The sequence below is a fragment of the Oncorhynchus nerka genome, linkage group LG10 (assembly GCF_034236695.1).
Source record: "Oncorhynchus nerka isolate Pitt River linkage group LG10, Oner_Uvic_2.0, whole genome shotgun sequence".
Taxonomy (NCBI): domain Eukaryota; kingdom Metazoa; phylum Chordata; class Actinopteri; order Salmoniformes; family Salmonidae; genus Oncorhynchus; species Oncorhynchus nerka.
Genome location: NC_088405.1, coordinates 67,885,286 through 67,899,727, shown reverse-complemented (window position 1 = coordinate 67,899,727; position 14,442 = coordinate 67,885,286). Strand labels below are relative to the sequence as shown.

Sequence of the window (14,442 nt, the reverse complement as noted above, 5' to 3'; positions counted from 1 at the left end):
AGAACACAGGTGAAATCAATGAACAAAAAGAAAGACAGGGGTACGTTCCAGAACACAATGAAACAGAGCTACATTCAAGAACACAAAGAAAAGAACACAAGGTTGACTAAGAAAAGAAAAGCAGAACCTTACAGTATGTTTCAACCTGCCTCTTAATTACTGTGTTTATATTATTATTACATGAGCACGGAACAACAGAACGGGCATGTACAGATCACACATGCATGCTGCATGTACATACACACACACGTGCACGAAGGAAAACACACACACACACACACACAAAAGCACAAGCACACACACAGTACCCCCACCCACCCTTTCTGACTGCACCTATCATCTCTGTACTAGATGTTCTGGAAAGCAGCCATGGTGTGTTCACTGCAAGAGAAGAAACTGTAAAAAGTCAATGAAGTGATAAAATGTGAAATGACTGGCCAGAGTAATGAGAAGACCTAGACCATGATGATGAGCCACTGGTTGCTGCTACTGGGATGAGTGTCCAACTGAATGGACTACTAGCCTCTACACACACACACAGACTAGTTTATCACTCAGATATATCTGTACTGGGAGGTCATTCATTCTCAGCTCAGCTTTTTGATGGGGCTGATTTATTGTGATCACCTTCCCTTCATTTAGCATGTCTATTAACCACCGTTAAAGGATGAGTCCATCACGCCACGGAGCGGGCATGATCTGCACCTCGGAAAGAACATTCATTCTCAGAAGTCATTTAAGGAGGCTTTAAGAGAAATGAAAGGGAACAACAAGTCGAGGGAGACTTGTTGCTATTCACTGGTTAATAGCTGGGGCCTGCCTGGCCATGTAATACATCTGAAAGATGATTAGGGCTTATTGAATTGGCTTTATTGGGGGATTATTCTTTACATGTTTTCTGAGGTCAATTTCATCAAGATTTTGATGTCACAGAGTATATTTTCTACTGATCGATGGAGACCAGTGAGTGTACAGTATTTATACAATCAGTTAGTTTCACTTTCGGACATCAGTCATTTTGATGATACTTGAACTGTTAGATTAATCCAAATCTATTTTACTCCAACATACTGTGACAGAATTATTGTCCAATGTGTCAGACTTTATTCTAAGAGATAAGGTAATGCAGGCAAGCCCTTAAAATAAACAAAGAAAGAAAATGTGTTTTTGTCACATACCCCGGTTAGGTGCAGTGAAATTTGTTGTTTTACAGGGTCGTCCATAGTAGTATGGTGCCCCTGGAGAGAATTAGGGTTTAGTGCCTTGCTCAAGGGCACATCGGCATATTTTTCACCCTGTCGGCTCAGCTATTCAAACCAGTTTACTGGCCCAATGCTTTAACCGCTAGGCTACCTGCCACCCCTTAGAGCTATCCCATCATTTCATGTGCTATGGATTGGCTTGAATTATGAGGACCACACAATTTATTTTCATAATATGCCTAATCTATTGTTTTTTTTTACCTAAAGTTACAAAGGAAATGTGATCTATTTAATAAACACAAGAGACCAGCTAAATTGATAAAAGTGTGGCTGTATAGCAGGAACAACGGCATCTAGTGGTCAAAACCTGGTACTTTCACACTACTTGTCAAACATAGAGAACTTTTATACTACTGTAGTTGTTGGGGTGGGATTGGCATTAGATGTGGAAAGTCCGTGGGTGGCTTCAGATTGTTTGGCGGGATTCCATCGTGTCTTACTCATTGGAAGGAAGACGTTTGGTCCAGATCAGATATTGGGGACTATATTTATTGAATGTTATCTTAATCATATAATTTAAAAAATGGCCAATTTTGTGTTCAATCAATTAGCTTCATTTCTCAGCGATCACATTATATTTCAACAAAATAATGTTTCAGGAATGCTAATCGTATCTTTTACTAACTACGATATTTGACTAACTACTCAGTGCTGCCAGCAGGGACCCAGGTTGGTTAATGAATATTATATTATAGGTCAACATGTTTTGATGAACGACCTGCAGACTGGGGCATAAACAGTGCACAGTGCCATCGCTCCCATCTTTCCATGTCCTTACTTCAGGGCTCTATTACTGTGCCAGTGTGTATGCCCAGGATATTACTGCCCCCTCTCTCTGAAAATATGCAAACTCCCATCAGAGGAATTGGCCTTTAACAAGAGAAAAAGGAGGGAAAATGTGGAGAGGAAGTGTGTTGAAGGTAATTAGTGCTATCACACATGCCGGAGCCCCTGTGTTTGAAGCTCTGTGTGTGTGTTTCTATGTCCTTGTGTTCCCTCCAGCACTGTTGCCTTGTGTGGCCTCGCTCTCTTATCTCCTCTCCCCCTTTAGGCCCATCTGGCATCTCCCAGTGCTCTGGCTCTCTCTTATCACTCTCAGCACTCAGCCTGGCTCAGTCTTTCACCCACCACTGTATTCTCCCAAGGAAAGGATTCCTTTCACACTGCTAATGGCTACAGAGAAGGGAACATTCTCATTTTAATTATACATTTAATTCAAGGGCTCTTAAGACATTCCCCCTACCCTGTGCCATTTCAATCCAATTTGATGGCCGGAATGAGGATGTATAATAAATACTTCACTCAAAAGTGACCTGTATAGTTCAGTCAGTCAGTCAGTCAGTCAGTCAGAGAGAGAGAGAGAGAGAGAGAGAGACCAGCCCCTCTTAGAGAATACAATCCCTCTGCGTGCTGTCTGTTGTGTCATACTCTGCCTTTTCTATTATGTGGCATTACACCTGTTTACTGCTCTCCTCCACAAAGGCCCCATAAAGCAGTTTTTTCCTGTGCTTTGAAATGAAGCATGCAAGGTTTGGCAAAGGTTTGGCAAGGCTGGCTGGTCTGGTCTGGTTTTGGTCTGGTCTTCTGGGTCTGGAAGGAAGGAGTATTCTGAGGAAGCTTCAGAGGACATGAATTGCGGACTTGGACCACAACGACCCGTGGCCTCCCAGGAGTCCCACATTGTTATCTTCAGACTCCTGGAGGGCTCAGATGTTCTTGGATCGCACATCTTCCTCCTACTCTTTGCTCTCTTGCTTTTTATTTTCTGTGTCTTAGTGAGTCTGACAGTGTTTGGAAAGTGACACCTGCTGAGCTCCTGTAGTCTCTGTATGGGGCTGTCTGTTTGTTGGAAGGGAAGGGAATACGGCTTTTGAAGATTTTTGAAGGCTTTTGTTTCTCTTCTCTGAAAGGTTGATAGGGATTTCACAGTTGGAGCTCATATGCTGGCTGTCTTGTCTGTCATTGGCAGGCTGGAGTGACTGCTGCTGGCTCAAGAGGCCTATAAACATGACAGATTTACACATACACCACAGCGCTTGCTGCCAACACGCACAGATTCATGAATTTTCTTTTCTTCTGTCTGTTGGATAGGGATTCCCAGCTCAGTCTCCTCAGCCAATATCATCTATGTAAAGCTTAGAACCAAAGCCCTGTCGCAACATCTTCAGCATGTTAACGTGTGTCTGACTGTGTGTGTTTGTTGTCTTTCAGCTGAAGCCAGGCCAGAACAACTGCAAGGACAGCGACAGCGAGAGCGTGAGCGGAGGGTCCAAGCCTTTTGTCGGAAGCAGCTCCAGAGATAGGCTGAGTGACGTAAGTAAACAAACAAATAAGCACACAAACAAGACGTGACACTAACTGTATGTCTACACAGTACAATATAACTTAAACGCCTCGTGAGCTTAGTTCAACTGTCGAACCCCATCAGAACTCAAAATATAAGCGTGTTTTACTCCAATGTTTGGAAACAAAGTAGATGTGACTTGCTCCATCATTATCAGTCGGATTGACCCCAACCAACATTTTGAGCTTTATATATGGTTGAAAACAGGAGATTCTAAGCTTAACTAAGGATAACTTGTGTATCAACTCTGAAATTTTAGCGCAGTAGCGTTAGTTACAACAGAGATATCCCCGATCAGCTCTTTAGAGAAAATCCGCCCTGAAGTTTGCTGTTTGTTTTCAGCGCGACACTGTTTGCATTTTGCAACACAAGTGCGACTGGAAAAGACATTATGTCTGTTATTTGGCATAACTTGTAGCTTGCTTGCTACTCATTTAAAAGTTTGACAAGTTAATGTGTTTAAAAATTAGTTTGTGGGTAAGCTATCAAGCTAAACCACTAGTTAGCTAGCGTGTCAGTTGATTGTTAGCTAACCAATGGCTCATTTTGAAAGTTGGATCTTACAGTATAGGCTTTAAATATCACACTGATTTTGACATTCAAAATAATTCTGTTGGCTAAAAAACATGTTCAGGTGATTTATTTTTTAATCCCAAAACAGACAATGTCAACATTTAGCCTCAAACATGTTTCTACTGCTGATTGCCGCTTTAAAGGCGATCTTTGGGTTGATTTGTGTCTTTTGTGAAGATTACATGAGGTTTGACAAGGTAAGTTTAAGTTACCCAAACTCAAGAAGAGTCTGATTAAGATACATTGTGTGCTGCATATCACAGCCAACAGGTAAGTTCTGCTGATGCTGTGGACTGATAAAAACGTAATGTGATTTGCATTGGCTCTACACCAATAAGAAGATCTCCAGCCTGGTGTTGTCATTGGCTGTCTGCCAGGCTCCTTCTGGTGAACAGGGCTGTACAGTTACAGTTAGTGTTGTAACCATATACTGTACACACAGAGGTTTAGTACTAGAATAAGGACATCCTATTTACCCAGTGTCTTGTTCCTCAGTCTCAGTTCTTTAGAATCTAAATGTAAATGTATTTCATTTATTTATTCAACCTTTATTTAACCAGTCAATAGAGATCAAATTCTTATTTACAATGATGGCCTGGTAAGAGATGAGAGATCTCTCTCTGTGCTGGCTTGGATATGTAAGGAGAGCAGACTGGTGCTAGGAAGGCTCTAAGGCTCTGTAAAGGCCTGCTATGCAATCTGGCAGACCCCAGCCATTTTACTTTGATTATAGTGGTGAATCTACAGAGGCTCTGCTATCAGATATGGTCCATAATTAAAACTGTCAGTTGGAAGGTGAAGCCAGTTGTTGACAAAGACACGGAGAGAACGAGTGAAGCAAAACAAATTCTGATGTGTCGCTATAGGATGCTTGGCCAGGCATGAAATGAAATAAGTAATTTGATGTCGACATCATACATTTAAATGATACCTGCTGCTTCACCTCGCCCTACTGTACTGTAGTAGCAAGGCAGAGAGAGAGAAAGAGAGAGAGAGAAAGAGCGAGCGAGTGAAATCGGACAGAGAGAGATAGTGTGTATCAAGACAAACAACGCTAAAAAAATGAAACTGTGGATGGACACAGTTTTATCACTTTAAATAACTGATAGCCACCGCTGTGCGTGGCATGGAAAATGAACAACAGCCTTTCATTTGTCATCCATTAGGCCACGCTGAGCAATATGGGCTTGGAGAAGAAGACTTACACAGTGCTGTCACTCAGGGCCTGAGGAGAAGACGGACATGTGATAACCTTTTGGTTTAAATTATAGGGCAACATAGTACAATGTATTGAATAATCAATTAGAGAGTATGATTCGACGTGGAGCTATACATTATATGTGGACTTCAGGATTGGAATGTGAGAGAGTCATCCATTTCTTGTCCTTTGTGGTCTTGCTTTAAACAAAGTGCAACTTATAAAAGCTTCATAAAGCATTCATAAAGGCTTCCTAAGCACTACATAAATGGGTTATGAATCATATAACCCATATGTCATGCTCTATAAAGGATTCATAAATGTGACAAAACCCCACTATGTCAAATGTTACATAAACTAGTATTTTTTAAAGGGTGACATAAGTACTGCTTAAAGGTGCACTATGCAGAAATTGCTCCACCATTTTCTGGTTGCTAAAATTCTAATAGTTTGCTTAATTTCAGTTTATCTGATATAACAAGCAAGTGTAGAGTATTTGTATTTATCATGGATCCCCATTAGCTGCTGCACTCTTCCTGGGGTCCGGCAAACTAAACTTAAGCACGGGAAGCATATAAATAGCGCACCTAAAACAGATCTACTGTTTCCTAGACTTGCTTTCAATGAGAATGATCTATAACTCACATTTCTATGTGCATTTGGTCAGATCGCCCAAAAAGTTACGTATTGCAGCTTTATTATAGGCTTTATAAATCATGTTAAATTGACGCTTCACAAAGCATCTATAACCTTGTCATGTCATATTCTACAAAATATCTAGGAGAGCCCAACCTCTTTCCATCTTGGGCGCATAGCCAATATTGTCCCTGACCCTAACCTTCCCCAAAATGCATTGCTGCAATTATTGTACACACTAATTGCCCAGTGTTTGAGGATAAATGCCTCATATTACGTCCCTCTCTTTCAAATCACATACCTCTGAATGTGGTAACACATCTTGTATGTCCTGAAATTATCTTAACTTCTGTTTGAACATTTCTTTAACCCATCCATAAGTTATGTGTTGTGGTTGTTAAGATATTTTTGTCCTCCACATTATCTTTCACCAAGACAGCCTTTTATCCACAATGTGTGTCCTGTGAGGGTTGAATAAAGCCAGTCCTCCACAATATCTATCTACCTGTCTGGCATGGAGGGCCAGAGGGCCTGTCCTCTCTGTGTGTCTGAAGGGAGCTGCTGAAAGCTGGGCTGCGTGAGGACAGTGTTTTTGCCACTTTGAAAGAGTCACGCTATAAGAGGACCCATCTCAGGCCCCCACGGGCCTCTGAACAGTCCCGCCTGGCCACGCTGTAAAAACCCACTTCACACATCGCAGGAGGCGACAGCTGAGACCTCTGTAGCAGGACCAGATGAGGAGAGGGAGATGGGTTGAGAAAGGGGGAGGGGAGTACGGATGAAGAGAGGGAGAGGGGGTGGAGTGAGAAAAAGTGGGTGAGAGAGAAGAGGGGTTGAGATCCTGTGGAAGCCATATTGATAAACCTGAAATATGGTCTGATTTTCTGGCTTATAGTAGGCACGTGTGAAGAATGTGATACAAGGCCGGCCTGTTGCTTAGCTTGACATATTCACCAAGGCCAACCCTAAATGTAATTCATATTGCAACATGTACTCATACACACACACACTTGTGTGTACGCACTCACGCGCATGCCACACACAGTGCATCAAAGTGAGTTATTAGTCCTATGGAGCAGTGTGAGGCAGGGCTATGAGTAACCCTGGCCATTTGTTAGACAACAACAGTTTACTAATGATGTTTGCTAAAGGTCTGCCTGCTCCCCTTTTACCCTCTGACTCAGCCTCCTGTGCTACCCAGGCCCTGCCTGGGAGGAACAGAGAGGACTGGATAGGTCAGCCTGGACCCCATCTTCTCTCTCTCTCTCTCTCTCTCTCTCTCTCTCTCTCTCTCTCTCTCTCTCTCTCTCTCCCTCTTTCCTAGGCAACTCATTAGGTCCTACAAATGCCAGATCAGCCTCATTGGGGTTAGCCTTAACCCCAAACCCCAGCTAAATTGGCAGGTAATGCTATATTTACTCTGAAGCCTATTGTCCCCTTTAGGAAGCATTTGATAGGCGTTGGGTTCACAGCAGGCATACAGGTCTCCTCTCCCCACCACCATTGCCACCCTCTGCCCCCTCCAGCCGCCATCCCCATCCTGGGTGGCAGGAGTAAGACAGGAGTTCTGGGCAGAGGGAGTCTGATGGATGAGGGTGGGCGGGGAGGCTGGGAGTATTCAGTCGTGTTTAGTCTCTGCGGCAGAGGTGAAATGCCATCATTATCCGGCTGCTTATCAAATAAATTGGCAATTACGGGGTTTGGAATGCGAGAAAACAGCACATTACTCTTCTTTTTGTTATTACCCAAGGCCCTTGATGAGAGATGGGCGAGAGGGAGAGAGAAAGGCCTGAAAGCGGTTGGTATCATAGCCCGCCAGTCAGTGTCCATCGAGGCAGGCAGGCAAATGGGGACAGGAAATAAATAGATTTTGAAATAACAACATTTGATCCACTAATTCACCATGATCATTCTCCCTTATTTGTCCAGTTGTTTTTTCCTGTTGACAGATCCATTCTTTCAAGCATCAGCACAGAAGTTTGTGAATTGTAAGTACCATAATTTATGCTCAACTCTCATTAGCAGCTTTATGGCCATAGAAATACTGATGCAGGGCTCTAGAAACTTTCAGTCTAATACCAATATTGACGGCATATACAGTGGCCGTGAAAACCGTTTCTGGACATCTGAACAGAGGGGTGTGTCTCTTTGTTTAACAACAGCTAGAGCGCGATATCTAATGTTAAGGAAGTCTCAAGTTTTTGCTTGCCTGAGTTAGAATACCTTATGATATACTGCAGACCATACTATTTACAAAGAGAGTTTTCATGTATATTTTTCGTAGTCTATTTACCAGCAGAACCCGATGCTGGCATAAGCAAACAAGAAAATGCACATTCAGAGGCTGTGTTTCTCATGGTCGGTCATTTTAATGCATACAAGGCCCTCCCTTGCCATCCCATTGGCAAATCAGACCATAACTATCCTCCTGTTTCCTGCTCACAATCAAAAACTGAAACAGGAAGCACCAGTTACACATTCATGTGGCAGGGCTTTGCAAACTATCATGGATTATAAAAGGAAACCCAGCTTTGAGCTGCCCAGCGACGCGAGCCTACCAGACGAACTAAATGCCTTCTATGCTCGCTTCGAGTCAAGGAACATTGAACCATGCATGAGAGCACCAGCTGTTCCCAACGACTGTGTGATCTCGCTCTCTGTAGCCGATGTGAGCAAGACCTTTAAACAGGTTAACATTTACAAGGCCAAATGATATACCAGGATGCGTACTCAGAGCATGCTGGTTATGGCTCACATCAACAGTAAGTAAGCATTTCACTGTTAGTATACACCTGTTGTTTACGAAGCATGTGACAAATAACATTTGATTTCATTTGATTTTGATTCAGGAGACAGTGCTGATACAGTAGGTGTTTTACTGCTTATATAGGGTGATTCCTCACGAAACTATGACCGAATAAGACCACACATTTTTTTATTTTCACAAAATGTAATCAAATCGAATGGTCCTTTGGAGGAAGGATTGTTGACATATATTTGACATTTGTATCTAAAAGCAAAATTGTGAAATACTATGATTAATCAAAGTTTGCTTATTTATGACATTTTGGCCTTACCCAGGCCTCCTTTAAGACTCCATAATGTTTCATTTGTAGGTGCTACAAAGCAAAGATTGGTATCATATGAAGCTTTACTGCTTGCTCTGTAATATGAGTAGTATTTTGATTTCAAACATGTCTTACATTCATTTATGAATATTGAAAAATATACAAATGTTTTATATATATATTTATTGGACATAATACACTATGGGCATATCAAAGTTCCAGTGGGATCTCTGCTAGTTGGAAAGTTATGGTACATTGTATACAGTGTAATTGGCATAGAAGGCTATGTAACCAATCGCAGCCTTCCTTTTACTTGTATCATTGCACATCCTGCAAATCACCAGCACTTGGCAACAATTTTTTTAATCGATTTTCACCTTCACTCTGTTGGTAATGCGTACAAATTGGATCATAAGTCTAAAAGTAGCATATATCCCACTTAGAACATCGATATGCCCGTAAAGTAGTCTCGAAAACCCAACCCTATACAACACAGTGACTAGGGTCTGGTTTCAATAATGTTTTTTTTGTCATACAGGATATACGTCACTGATTATGTCAATAATGGGAAAAATTCACGAGGCAGACGTCGCACTTCAGAACCAAAGTTTGCAGGCAAAACCTTTGCAGTGGTTTTAGTTAAGGTAGTTGATGCAAACTAGCCACTTGTGAAATGCACTTATAAAAAATACCCTCTGTGATCTCCATCTTGCTAGCTACTATTTTGTATTTTAATCAAGATGATAAAGAAGTGACGTAGGCAGTGACATAGACTCTTTTGGCACAGAGGAACTATCATTGAAACCAGACCCTAGTCACTGCGTTGCCTAGGATCGTGTTTTCGAGACTACCCGTAGAGTATATTATGTTCAACAGTATATTTTACAAATGAGAAAATCATGTTTATATTTTTGAATATTCATAAAGTCTTGTAAGAAAATGATTTAAATATAAACACTACTAATATTTCAGGGCAAATAGTAAAGCTTCATGTGTGTCCAGATTTCTCTATTGAGGTTTATGTCAAATGTAAGTGATTCGATATTTATTTTTTTGTTGTACTTTTTACCTCTTTTTCTCCCCAATTTCCTGATATCCAATTGGTATTTACAGTCTTTTTCCATCGCTGCAACTTCCATAAAGACTCGGGAGAGGCGAAGGTCGCGAGCCATGCGTCCCCCGAAACACGACCGGCCAAGCCGCACTGCTTCTTGACACACTGTTCGCTTAACCCGGAAGCCAGCCGCACCAATGTGTCAGAGGAACCATCGCACCCCTGGCGACCGTGTCAGCATGCATGCACCCGGCCCGCCACAGCAGTCGCTAGAGCGAGATGGGACAAGGACATCCCAGCCGGCCAAACCCTCCCCTAACATGGACAACGCTGGGCCAATTGTGCGCCGCCTCATGGGTTACCCGGTCAAACCCCTATCTGTAGTGATTTCGCTAACACTGCGATGCAGTGCTTTAGACCTCGCTTTAGACTGCTTTGCCATTCGGCAATTTACTTATTTTTACACTTGTAAAAGTACAGGCACTTCGATCCCGGGCTTTTAAAAACAATATATGTGGGGCTCAAAACAGGTGGGGCGAACACAAGATGTTCGCTAATGGGCTTTGGAATATTTACCAGTTGCAGTTGGGATACAAGTGCAATGTTCTCTGATTGTTTCAATTCAATTTTTCCCCCCAAAATTGGCAGACTCGAGTGGTTGACACTATCAAACACATAAGTAAGTGGTCACTCCCTATAGGGCTTAGGGCCAACAGGTTATTTCAACATAATGTGCAGGTCTGTCTACGTAATGGGCAGGTCTTTCTCACTGTCTGGAAGTTCTGGCTGTGCAATCAGCTCAGCTTCTTTTTCTGGTGTTGGAGGGCACTGAGCGTGGGCATGATGCTAATACACACCCAACCCTCCAGTAAGTTGTGATGAACTCATTTACAAAACTCTGTTTTGGACTAGACTGACTTTATGACCAAAATTATCCTATTTACACATTGTAGTAAATTTTAACACTATAATAAATGTTTCTGACTCATATCAATGCCACATAGGCCATTTAAAACCAGAAAAGTTGGTTCTAAGGAGCAGTTGACCTTTACATTTTTTCAAACAGCCCTTCTGTGAAGTAGAAATGCTGTTTTTTGTTGTTGTCCTGGTTTCATTAGGAATCACCCTGTAGCCTTATACTGTTCTCTCCCTGAGCCCACCTGATAGTCCCATAGGTCATATGGAAGTCGTTTGGTTGTAGCTGTGTTAAGACTGGTCAATGGGTGTGCTGTTGCTCAGGACAGTCCTAATAGGACAAATTAAAATGTGAAAACTGTGGGTTGGTGTGGAATTCATCCTTGTCTGCTCCGTCTTGCCTCACCTTCGCACCGTCTTAGAACGTTGCTTTGTAATGAAACCTCTGGAAATGATATCTGGAAACATCTAACCTGTCATATCCATGTCAATCTGAGTTTTATCTGCTGAAATGGAGCAAAAAGAAAAGTCTCCCTCAAGGCTGTTAAACCTGAACCTAGTTATTAGTGGCTTTTAATGAATACATGACAGTATATTTGGAATTCCTTCACGCATGTGGCAAAACGATTCTAACTCTCAAATTACCACTTTTGAAAAGCGATTAATGTCACATAATATAGTTGTTGTTTTTAATGATTACTGTGATTATTTCATTTGCTCGAACATATGAAGAAACCACAACGTTTTTGCTGGTATTTTGTTTTTCAACCTCACAGTACTTTTCATGCCCCAGGGTCTAAGGAATTTGTATTTATTTCTCCGTGCCTGGCTGTGTACAAAGGGGATCTAGCCCTTACATTGACCTGGTTGCTGTGTGACATTGTGTCCATCCCACGTCCTCAGTACATATTTTGATTATTCCCTGACACACTACTGAAAATGAGGTCACAGCCCCCCTATAATTTGAGATATGCTGGCCAATTTGCTCCGACATGGAAGTTGTAATTGCTAGCATCAATTAATTATCCACTTCCAGAGATTTTTTTCCATCCTCTTTCTTTCTCTCTCTCTCCCCCCTCTCTCTCGCTATGTTTCTCTCTGTCTCTCTATAATTTAAAATGTTCCTTACTAGAGACAATCATTTAGATATGGAAGTCAGAATGTTATACCTATAATTAGTTAATTGTTCTAGTATCATCCCCCTAATTTCTCCTGCTCAGTCAGAGATGGGTTGGTTGTCAGTGTGCGTATGGAGGAGAAACAGTAGGAACACAACACACAGGCAGCCACACACAGGCAGCCACACACACACACACACACACACACACACACACACACACACACACACACACACACACACACACACACACACCAAGCATTTATTTTGACGTTTTGGCTGACTTAAATATGGCTGCCTGCAGAGCAAGCACACACTGAATAAACCTGCCACCTTCCTTTCTTGCCCCCTGATGTTACTGGCCTCAAACAGCACCCCACAATCATGGAGTCCTATAATGATTTGTAAGTCATCTCAGAGGAACATGCACATGCTCTGATCATGGTATTCTAACACAAACACACTTATCATTTCACAAAAATGTACGATCAGATTGAAATTAGTTAAGTAAAACATTAGAAATCACAAAAATGACTAATTTTCAGAGTAAGGCAGGGACATTGTATTTATTCATGAAAAAGCCTGGAAGATACTGCTTGTTTACCCAATATTTTCTCAGAAGTTATGAGCTTCCTAACAGATACAGTACACTTGTCTACGAGCACTATTTCGATCTCTCCCTGTGATTCATTATGTCTGTGAACATCATCTAACTATGTACAGCTAGCTAGCTAGAGGACATGGGTCTGAGAAAGAGAAAGAGAGAGATCTTGAACTACCTCTCCTTTAAAGCGGACAGATGAATAGGCTCTCTTGAGGAAGAGGCGAGACGTGGCTTATTTCCGCCTCTAGCGTTTCAATCAATCCCCATCTCTCCCCCCTCTCGCTCTCTCTCTTGCCCTCTTTCCCTCTCCCTCGTACACTCCCCCGTCTGCTCCGGCGGCGCTCCCTCTCTCTCTCTTCTTGTCTGCTCTGGCTTGTCGTTCAGGGCCTCATAGTCGGGGTGTCAGGAACAGATTGTGACACTTTGTGACACGGCAGTCGGGGAGAATTACGGCGCGCCTCTGTCCCACTGTCATCTCCCGACAGCCAACTGTCCATCAGGGTTTCAGAGATGGGCCCTCTGGTACTGCTCTAAAGTTCTCTCTCACACACACACACACACAAAGCTCCACGGGCGCTGGAGAGAACGCCGCCACCGCTCACAAGTTTTTAACAAGGGCCTCGGTGGATCTAATCTTCTAAAATATAATTAGTGGCAGAAAAGCATGATAATGTGACGGTGTGCAGTGACCTCAGAGCAGCCTTTATGTGTCATAGCGGCCTGCCTGCCTGTCGCAGCGTAGTTCATCTCTGCTAATTATTTACTGTAGCTCAGGGCCTCTGCCATCCTTAAAAAAAGTCATTTGGTCATCCTATTTAATACAAAACACCCCATGTGTCATCAATGGAATATTGTGACATTAAGGGATGTTATTACAGTATATCTAATTGAATGTACTGTGTCATATTATTATAATTAAATTTAAAGGCTATTTGAATGAAATGAGATGTTCACATACTGGTTCAAGCTGACTTGTGCAGGTAGGATATATGAAAGGAGAGACATTCTACTAGGAGATTAATGGATTTCAGTGGTGGTGTTGAATGTCATTGTTGAAGGTTGAAAGTATTGAGTGCCTGAATTCTATCCATATGTTTTCGGGAATTACATAAATAGAATCAGCCTGAATCCATTCTGACTTATCAAGCCTTCGCCACTGCCAGAGCCTCTGCTACACTTGCCAATCCTATTCCATAGAATTTCCACTGAAATTGGGCATGGATCATGGATCGTGGATAACGGATTACGAACAGCCAGCATCACCATCCTGTTTTGCTTTTCCGTTCGTATCACTCTTTGGCTACATATTGCATCCGCACCCCCTGTAACCCAACCACATTTGTTTTGTCAGATCGGGTTCTGGTAGTGGAGCCTCTTCCCTTTGGTTGTGTCCAAAATGGCACCCTATTCCCTATGCAGTGCACTACTTTTGACCAGAGCCCTAAGGGGAGGACCCTTTGTTCTCTTCCTCTCAGTATGGAGGCTGTTCCGGTGTGGTAAGTTGAATAAGTGAAGCCCAAAGGATTCTCTCTTCACAATGGTCTCACTCTGATTGGATGCATGCGGAGGGAGCCCAAGGAGAGAGCACTGGTTGCCATAGCAATGAGAGCAATGTGGGAACAGGGTTGTGTGAGTGAGAAAAAAGGAGGGGAAGAACAAGATGCATTCTTT

The 14,442-nt window shown here is 42.4% G+C and overlaps 1 protein-coding gene across 11 annotated transcripts in view; it reads left to right on the top strand.

Annotated features, from left to right (window-relative positions):
• Window positions 1–14,442, top strand: part of LOC115135902 (autism susceptibility gene 2 protein-like) — a 483,838-nt gene that overhangs the window by 185,905 nt on the left and 283,491 nt on the right. For all 11 annotated transcript variants that reach the window (XM_029671086.2, XM_065023704.1, XM_029671085.2 and 8 more), the window contains one exon: window positions 3,474–3,575. In XM_029671086.2, coding sequence (XP_029526946.1) covers window positions 3,474–3,575 — 102 coding nt within the window. The remainder of the gene's footprint in view (window positions 1–3,473; window positions 3,576–14,442) is intronic.